This window comes from Siphateles boraxobius, unplaced genomic scaffold, assembly GCF_051911475.1.
Source record: "Siphateles boraxobius isolate OS27281-9 unplaced genomic scaffold, OSU_SipBor_1 48, whole genome shotgun sequence".
NCBI lineage: Eukaryota > Metazoa > Chordata > Actinopteri > Cypriniformes > Leuciscidae > Siphateles > Siphateles boraxobius.
In genome coordinates, this window is record NW_027509119.1 from 5,841,950 (window position 1) to 5,851,399 (window position 9,450).

Sequence of the window (9,450 nt, forward strand, 5' to 3'; positions counted from 1 at the left end):
CACCCTAAAAAAAAAGTATTGTTTCTGTATCATAGTAAAATACTATCGTAGTGATACTGATATTTTCTTAAGTGAATGACTAAAGAAACCTAATTGAAAGTCTATCGCTGCTGCCTGTATGCCAGTGATATGCTTATGTTAAATTATATGCAGAGTAACTTTAACTGTAACTGTCAGCTTGCATAAATGACCATTAATGTATTATGAACAAACACGATTAAACTCTGAACATTAGTATGTATAAATTAGCATCAAGATTATTGTTTATAAATTGAAATCTTGTTATAAATGAACATTGACCTTTTTGTCATGTCTATTCAATAACTTGCATGTCTGCAACAATGATGAAATGTATGTGAATTGTCTCCATTACAGGGGTTTTCCTCACCAAATATTGTTATTTGTTTATTTGATTAATCATGATTAATTAGCTTACTTAATCAAAATAATCAAGAAAAAAATTTATTTACAATATTGAATAGATTGATATCCCTAGTTATAAAACTAAACAATCAAGTACTTGCAGTCATTTTGAGAAGTTTTCCTGTTTCTAACATGTTTTTTTTGTTTTGTTTTTTTCTATGCAGTATAACAAGCATCTTTTCGTGCACATCGGTCAGACAAATCACTCTTACAACGATGCCATGCTCGAGTCTGTGGATATTCGTCAGATTTACGACAAATTCCCTGAGAAGAAAGGAGGGCTGAAGGAATTGTTTGGCAAGGGTCCTCAGAATTCATTCTTTCTCATAAAGTTCTGGGTGAGTGAATCCCGGCAAAGAATGAGCATCTGTTTAGTGATTCACAGACCCTGCAATTATCTGCCAAAGAAGATATCGTAACTCACAATTAGTCCAGGAAGAACTTAGCATTATTATTATTTAGGCTCAAAAACAAACATGTACGTAGAGTGCTGTGTAATGCATGCCACCCTTTGCCAAGGTTTCTACTCTAATGAGAGCGCAGTTCATGTTTACCACCCATACAACTGCCTATTTAACGCAAATATTTATCCACCGAGTGATTACATGCATGAATAATTGTGCATTTCCCTAAAGACACTGGGCCACTTTAGGTTTAAAGACAGCCGTCTCTGTTTGCATGTCCAGACCGCCGCTGCTATATTTGGCACGGCATAGCTGAAGAGTCCATGATCAAAGCTCGCACTTATTCCGCTTAATATCGGGAAACAATTGGATGACCTGGTTGCTCCTCTAATAGCTATTCAGACATTGTATGCATTTTGTGAAATGCTAACTAGCGGCAACCAACAAAGTGGGCCTCGTCGTAGTCGGAGCGAGGCTGCTCAAATTCCGTTTGAAGTGACGGAGGGATCTGAATTTCAAATGAAACTCTGGATCTGCACAATAATGCCTCTCTTGAATATGATGTGAAAATGTAACAGGCTTGTCTTAATGAAAAGAGAGTATGCCAGAAATGAATATTTGAGCCTTCTCTGTAATGAAAATCGTGTTAGCTTACTGAAAGAGCAGAGAGTGAGCTGTTCTTTTTTCCGCTCTTTTTCAGATTTTTTTTGAGTGCCTTTTTACTCCAAGTTATTTAATCTATTCTTTCTAACCTTGGACACAGTCTTTTCTTTAATATTTGAATATACTAATAGGGAGAAATAGCCTTGATTGGTAATTTAGTATAGGATAATGCAGTCTTAAAGGGATAGTTAATCTGAAAATGAACATGTGCTCACCCTTATGTTCTTCCAAATCTGCTTGACTTTTTTCTTATATGGAACATCGAAATATTGAAGAAGGTCCACACAAAAAACACAATAAAATAATTAAAAAAATAGTCCATACAAGTTGTACTGTATGTCATGCTCCAAACTGAAATTTAATTTATCCATATACTGTAGTTTTTTTGTTCTTGTTGTGCTTACAATCTCCACTAGATGGCAGTTTTGTATTGAATGTTATATGTCAGTAAATCTATCCATTTGTTCAGATATAGATTTCTTTTTAATTAATTTGATAATTAAAGCTTCAATCTCATTGGTTCATAGGCTGACTTAAACTGCAACATTCAGGATGAAACCGGGGCCTTCTATGGAGTGACCAGTCAGTACGAGAGCCCGGAGAACATGACCATCACCTGCTCCACAAAAGTTTGCTCGTTTGGCAAACAGGTTGTGGAGAAAGTGGAGGTGAATTTTTGAGTTTTGAGTACAGGATTTAACATTTGAATGCAGCATTAAATGTTCTCACATTTAATGCTCCATTCAAATGAGAAAAAGTGTATTGCTTTTTCATATCTCAGTACACTTGGGAGAGTGGTCTTGGGAGAATTTGATAAGAAATGTTTAGAGAAATGTATTTTTAATTGCAGACTTTGGTATCTTAATCTGAGCAATTTGAGATATTGTTGAGATTTTGAGATCAATAATGTTATTTTAGAACCTCTACCATTTTTAGTCTACCAGTTTTTAAAAAAACACGTGGCATCTCCTGTACACCAATGAAATGTTGTCTGTACTTTGGTCAAGACTTTTGTAATTTATTTCTTTGATTGTAAAGCTGAATTTCAGCATTATTACTGAAATTCTTCAGCGTCACATGATCCTTCAGAAATCATTATAATGTGCTGACTTGCTGCTCAAGAAATATTTCTTATTTTTATCAAAGTTCAAAACCGTTTTTGCTGCTAAATATTTTTGTGGAAACCATGATAGACTACCATTCATAAGTACTTTTTAAAAAATAAATTAATGCTTTTTAGCAAGGACACATACAATTGATAAAAAATTGACAATAAAGACTCTATAATGTTTAAATGTCTCCACAAACATTTTTTTTTTTTTACATTTTTAAAAAATCATTGATAAAACCTGAGCAGCAAATCAGAATATGAGAATAATTTCTAAAGGATCATGTGACACTGAAGACTGGAGTAATGATGCTGGAAATTAAGCTTTGTCATCTCAGGAATAAACTATGTTTTAAAATATACATTAAAATAATAAAAAAGTTATTTTGAATTGTAATAATATATCACAATGTTCAGTTTTTACTGTATTGAACAAATACAGCCTTAGTGAGAATAGGAGACTTCCTTCAAAACGTTTTTTTTTGTTAAATAAAGTCATACTTTTCATACTTCTGACTGGTAGTGTAGCCATGGTGTTTTTTTGTTGTGCATTCTCTCATCTCCCTCTCATCTCTCCTATCAGACGGAGTACGCTCGCTTTGAGAACGGCCGCTTTGTTTACCGGATAAGTCGGTCTCCCATGTGTGAATACATGATCAACTTCATCCACAAACTCAAACACCTGCCTGAGAAATACATGATGAACAGCGTCCTGGAGAACTTCACCATCTTATTGGTGAGTCTGCATGTCATCAGTGATGTTTAAACCAATCAGTGAAAGCTCTCAGTGTAGGGCGGAGCCTCTGAGCTGACACGACTCTGCATTCCTAGCATTCCTGTGGCGCTGTGCAAAGCCTGATAATCTCCTGCAAAGAGGGGAGGAACCCCTTTCTCTAACCTTCACACACACATAAGGATTAGAGTCCTATTCTCCCCTACAGTGAGGGTCTTACTAATGCACTTTCCCTGCTCTCTTCCCTCAAATCCCTCACATCCTGGTACAATGGAGGTTTTAGTCATGATAGAAAGACTGAAAGATGTGTTTAAAGTGTATGTTGTTTCAAGGTGGTGGTTGTTGAAGGGTTGATCTCAGGTGATCCAAACACATACAGCGCTAAATGCACAGGATCCAATGTGTGAAAAATTATCCAATCATTTAAAACTCTTTTTAAATACTAATGTATCCCAACCTTACCTATCAAGCCATCATTGCATCATATCAGGTTTTAAACATGGTCGGTTAAATGTGGCTTTTAAAGTCAAGTGCTTGAAAAAAGTCCAATATAAAAGACACAAGACTTAATAAAAACAAGTTATTTTACGCACTGACATAAAGTGATGCATGCAGTCAAAAACCTGAGACCTTCCTCTTGATCAAATCCATTCACAAATCTAATCAGTGAACTGGTGAATCTCATAAAAAACACACCCAGGTCACATTTCTCACCAAAATAAAAGGAATACAATATTTTAGAACAATATTATTTGCACTATCCCATAATTTTCAAGACAATTTTCCCACATCAAATTCGTATTACTGTTATGTGTTTTAGATCTTTAGAAAGCTAAAGATCTTTATTTTATAGAGAGCTACAAAGCTGTATTTTTATTTATTTTTTGTAATTCTGGTAATTTTCAATAGATTATCATTGCTTCTATAATATATATATATATATATATATATATATATATATATATATATATATATTTTTTTTTTTTTTTTACTATATTATTTGAAATGAAAGAGACAAAATCATTGTGCTCTACCAATTTGTAGTCTGCTGGTCAGGTTTTTCATATAATTGAAGTACAAAAAAATGTACTGTGTATATACTGCTATATTTTTTTATCAATTATAAATCATTGTATTGTTATGTTTTATTTTAAATCAGCACATACAATGCCAAATACTACTGTGATGTACACTACCATTCAAAAGTTTGGGGTCTGTGAGATTTTTTTTATGTTTACAGTTAAATACAATGCAAAGAGAAATGTTGTGAAATATATTTGTTTAAATATTTGAAAATGTAATTTATTCCTGTGATGCACAGCGGAATTTTCAGCATCATTACAGTGTCACATGATCCTTCAGAAATCATTCTGATATGCTGATTTCCTGCTCAAGAAACATTTCTTAATATTATCAATGTTGAAAACAGCTTAATATTTTAATAAAACATTTTTTTTTCAGGGTTCTTGGATGAATATAAATAGTTCAAAAGAAAAGATTCCATTTGAAATAGAATTTTTTAGAACATTATAAATGTCTTTACTGTCACCCTTCAGCAATTTAATGTATCCTTTCTGCATAAAATTATGCATACCTTACTGACCATAAACTATTGAATGGGAGGTGTATACGTACAGTACTTTTTTGCCACTGCTGAATTATATTTTTTCCATTAGAGTAATGAGAATTGAGGGGTGTTGTGCTTAATTTTCTAAACATGTTGTAGACATATAGTTAACACTTTATTTTAATGTGTACTTGTTACACGTTATATGTATTTACTATAGTAATAACTATAAATTAGACCTAATTGTATCCAACTAACCCTAAAGTTAGTTGCATGCTTAAGTACTTAATACTTTCAGTGCTTAAATGTATAATTACACTGTAACAGTGACACCTGAAAATAAAGTGTAACCCAAGTATGATTTTGACAGGTTTCATGTGGTTTAATGCGACGTCTATGGCTCTCTGTTTAGGTGGTAACAAACAGAGACACACAGGAGACTCTGCTGTGCATGGCCTGTGTTTTCGAAGTGTCAAACAGCGAGCACGGAGCCCAGCATCACATCTACAGACTAGTGAAGGAATGAAGCAGCTCTTTCACACAGACTCTCGACCTCAGTACAGTGGCAGTGCCTCTAGCTCAACACTCACTCAAGATGATTTTCACTCACATTTGGGTGATGCTTCTAATTATATATATATATATATATATATATATATATATATATATATATATATATATATATATATATATATATATATAAATATATATATTTCTGTATTAATATGTGTTTGACGTTTAACTGCAGCTTTGAATGGCGGTACAGTTGTATTATGTTTTAATACAGGAAAGAATGTCAAAGAATGCCGGATCAAGATTCATTCGTAGACTATACATATAAAGTGACGTACGGTATCGTTCGACTTAAGGGTTGGGTTGAGTTAGGTTGAATCTGAAAACAACCTCATTTCGATTTTTATTTTTTTAAATCATGTAATGTACTCAAAAGATCTGAAAGCATATGGGTACAGCCATAAATGTTTGTGTGTGTGTGTGTGGGGGGGGGGGGGGGGGGGGGGGGTTTGGTGTGGGTGTACAGATGTATATACAGTACATTCTCACAGGTATTTTTCCCAAAGAAAAAGTATTTGAGAAATTTCATTCTGTAACATTGATTTATTGAAAAGAAAGCTACTGTAGGTGTTAAAAAAAATTCCTGTGGCCATCGGAAAACAAAAGTTCTTGCATTCCGAACATTCAGAGAATTCAGGGAATTCAGAAGCCCAGCCCTTGAAAAGAGTTACTTTGTACATGCTACTTTTTAATTTTCGTTGAGGAATTACTGCACTGTGATACGAGAAGTTTATACCAACCTGTGTCTGTTTTCACGTGTCACCACCTGCAATAAGAAAACGCAGAGAATCAACCCTGTTGACTGGACAGCTAAATGCCTCCTGCCAACATGCTTGTATAAAAGATAACTCTAGAAACAAGAAGCACTGCATTAACTACCCGGGGTTGATGGATTATCCATCAGCTTGACCCGAGCACTTGGACCCGCTCGTCGGACATGCCTTCTGCCGCTGGGGAAGCCACACTTAACAAAGCCCATCCCTGAACATGCTGTACATCATGGATCACTCCTTCATCTTCTGTAAGAATCAGTCCTGTCCCAGAGTTCTTTGCTGCCTTCGACATTCCCACACAGCCCATGTCTCTGTGGCCTAATCGATTTCTACGACTGCAAGCCTTAATAATGGTTGTGTGAACTCCAAAAGATGCCACTAAAGCTGTGACCTCTTTCCTAAGCTGGAAGACTTTCTTGTTATTGTCACATGTTGTAGGAATTGTACAGTACAAACCTGCCAAAGTGTAACAATATACAGCACAGTGCCTTAGTGTATGAAGTCAACGCAGATGAGCGCAGTCGTTTTTCTGGAAAAAGTAACGCTAAAGGCGCGGTCACGTTTGCTGTTGCTCGGCGAGATTTTGCTGGTGAAATCCAGTCATTTCAATAGAAATCCGCATAATCCAGAGTTTTGCGTTATGGCGAAAATTTTCCACATGTAGATTTTGCTAATTTTCAAGTTGGTCACGTGGATTCGTCGCATTGACCAACAGAAAGCTGCTTTTTTGGGGGGAGGGGGGGGGGAAATCACTACGCTATTGACAATAGACAATGGACTATTGTTGATTGATCGGAGGTTACACGCAAAGATGCCTGCATTCTCCACCACTTTTTTTTGTCCTTGAAATTTCGCTGCAATTTTGCAAATGTGACCGCACCATAAGATCCTACGTGTCATCTTTATAAAAAAAAGCACTGGCCATTTGGTTGACCTTTCACTCTCAGAGACACGTAGAAGACATATTTAGACATACTGTACGTAAAGTATCTGACCTTGCCTTTCTTATCCGAAAAGACCAAAAAGTTGGAGACGCACTGAGCTCCTCTTTATTTCCTGCACTGTAGCATGAAAGTGCCTTTGGTTCCGATTTTTCCAGCTTAGAAAAGACATGTTATTGTGCGTTGTTAAGATGATCAAAAACCAAAAAAAAGTGGATGTAGGTAAAATATTCACCACATTGCCTTCATAAAATGTTATAGAAAAATCAAAATGGGCTAGTGAGTGGAGATGTTCTGAAATAAAGTTATGTAATAATTATTAATAACAAATTTCTATCAGCATTTGATTTGGTGGATGTGGCAAACTGTCATGTTTTTCTTTTTCTTTTTCTCTTCTTTCAAGAACTTCGGTTCCATTCTCTGTGAGACTTATCTTTAACGTCTTTTCTAGTGCATAATCAAATTATAAAAGTGAAAACCTCACAGCACCATGGAGATTATGAATGCTAAATGGTGTTCTTTTTCCTTTTCTTTTTGATTTAAGCCATTCCAATGTCTTCTTTTTCTTTTGTGAATACAGCAAACACTATATTAAGTGACGTAAAGGTGTTTTTCTCCTCAGACCTTAAAGACAGTTGAGGATATTATCCGCAAAGTTCTTGGCTTCACCAAACCGTATCATCTCCACTGCATAATTTATTCATGTTGTTCATTTAAGTGGATGAAACCCTCAAAGAGTGAAAGTCTAAATTAGATTTACAGCTGTGTATGTTGTACCGCTTAAAGTAAACTGTGGAGTTAAGTACGCTCAATATCAAAATGGCAAACGATGTTGATTGTTTTGTGTTTGCCTTACCTTCGCCTTCTTGTTCACGTTTCATATAGAGATCTTCCTGTATTGTTATACATGTTTTGTGATGACGTCAGTATATTCAGAGCCCGTTTGGGTGGTGATACTGTTACTGCTGGTGCATCTGCTACGTCAGTTCCTCCTTAACAGTCCCCTTTACTTCTCTAGGGATTTGAGAACTAATGCCTTTAATATGATGGATGTTAAACGGACATTATTTTGCTAATAATGGACACTAAGTAAGGATTTGAGCGGAATCCGGACTACAGTATGACGGCAGTTTAGCTTATGTTTTTTGATCTATGTTTGTATTTTTGTCTGTGTGTAGGTACTGGTACCTCCTATGTTCATTACCATTTAAGATGTTGGCTTTAAAGTGAACTTTCCTCTAGTTCAGATAGTATCATAAAAAGATATTGGGTTTGTGTGCAGAGATTTTTTTGTAAAAAGGTGCTTTGTATAAAATTATATATTCTGGCATTTCTTGGTACAAAGGTGTGCTATCTTTTAATATCCCTGATGATGGGGGTGAAAAACACATTGGAGCAGGGCTGAGAGAGAAAAGAAAAAACGTATAATGTGTGTGTTCTTTATCGCATATGTCTTGTCTTTGCTCCGTAACATTTTGATGCCGCCTTGATAAAGTGGTAGATATTTTGTAGCTTTCTAGAATACTTTGTATGTATACAATATTGAATAAAATAAATAATTAAAACACAGCTTGTCTAATCATGTTATCTTTCCCTTTTTTAATTTAAATGGAAAGTTCATCCAAAAATGCAAGTTATGTCATTATTTATACTCACCCTCATGTTGTTCCAAACCCGTATGTCTTTTGTTCTATGGAAAGTTTCCAGGAGTATCTTTGTAAGTTTCCATGAATATCTTTGTACGTTCCACAGAAAAAAAAAAACATACAGTTTTGGAATGACATGTGAGTTGATGTTCTCGCGGGGATGGATTGTAGTACTGAAATTATCTGCCAGTCTGCAGCGCCACCTGTCGTCACTTTTTGAAAAGGGATAGTGCACCCAAACATTACAGTTTTTTACAATCACTTTGCTACTATTTTCAGAACCTTGATGTCATTTTTCAAAACTCTAGACACAAAACTCACAACGGTTATCACTTGTAACACAGGCTGTCTAATGTTCAAAACATTGCATTGTGCATTCACATCTTTAAAGAAATCTTGCACTTGCACAATCATTGGTTCAAAGAACAAATTTACTGTGAAATACCATTGAAACATAACTATAGATCACCCACACACAAGCAACCGATAGTTTCACTGTGTCATTGTTCGTACAATCATTAAATATTGTAGAACAAAATAGGTGATCCAGGTTTCATTATGGTACTACATGTACAGTAAATATACATCTCTGTAAAAGCACTGCAGTCGTAGAGAGAAT

At 35.2% G+C, this 9,450-nt stretch overlaps 1 protein-coding gene across 7 annotated transcripts in view; it reads left to right on the plus strand.

The window, feature by feature from the left end:
• Positions 1–8,754, plus strand: part of tead1b (TEA domain family member 1b) — a 76,995-nt gene extending 68,241 nt beyond the window's left edge. For all 7 annotated transcript variants that reach the window (XM_077201754.1, XM_077201755.1, XM_077201756.1 and 4 more), the window contains 4 exons: positions 588–761; positions 2,018–2,158; positions 3,182–3,334; positions 5,311–8,754. In XM_077201754.1, the coding sequence (XP_077057869.1) occupies positions 588–761; positions 2,018–2,158; positions 3,182–3,334; positions 5,311–5,424 (582 nt within the window). In that variant the 3' untranslated portion in view covers positions 5,425–8,754. The remainder of the gene's footprint in view (positions 1–587; positions 762–2,017; positions 2,159–3,181; positions 3,335–5,310) is intronic.
• The last annotated feature ends 696 nt before the right edge of the window (positions 8,755–9,450 follow it).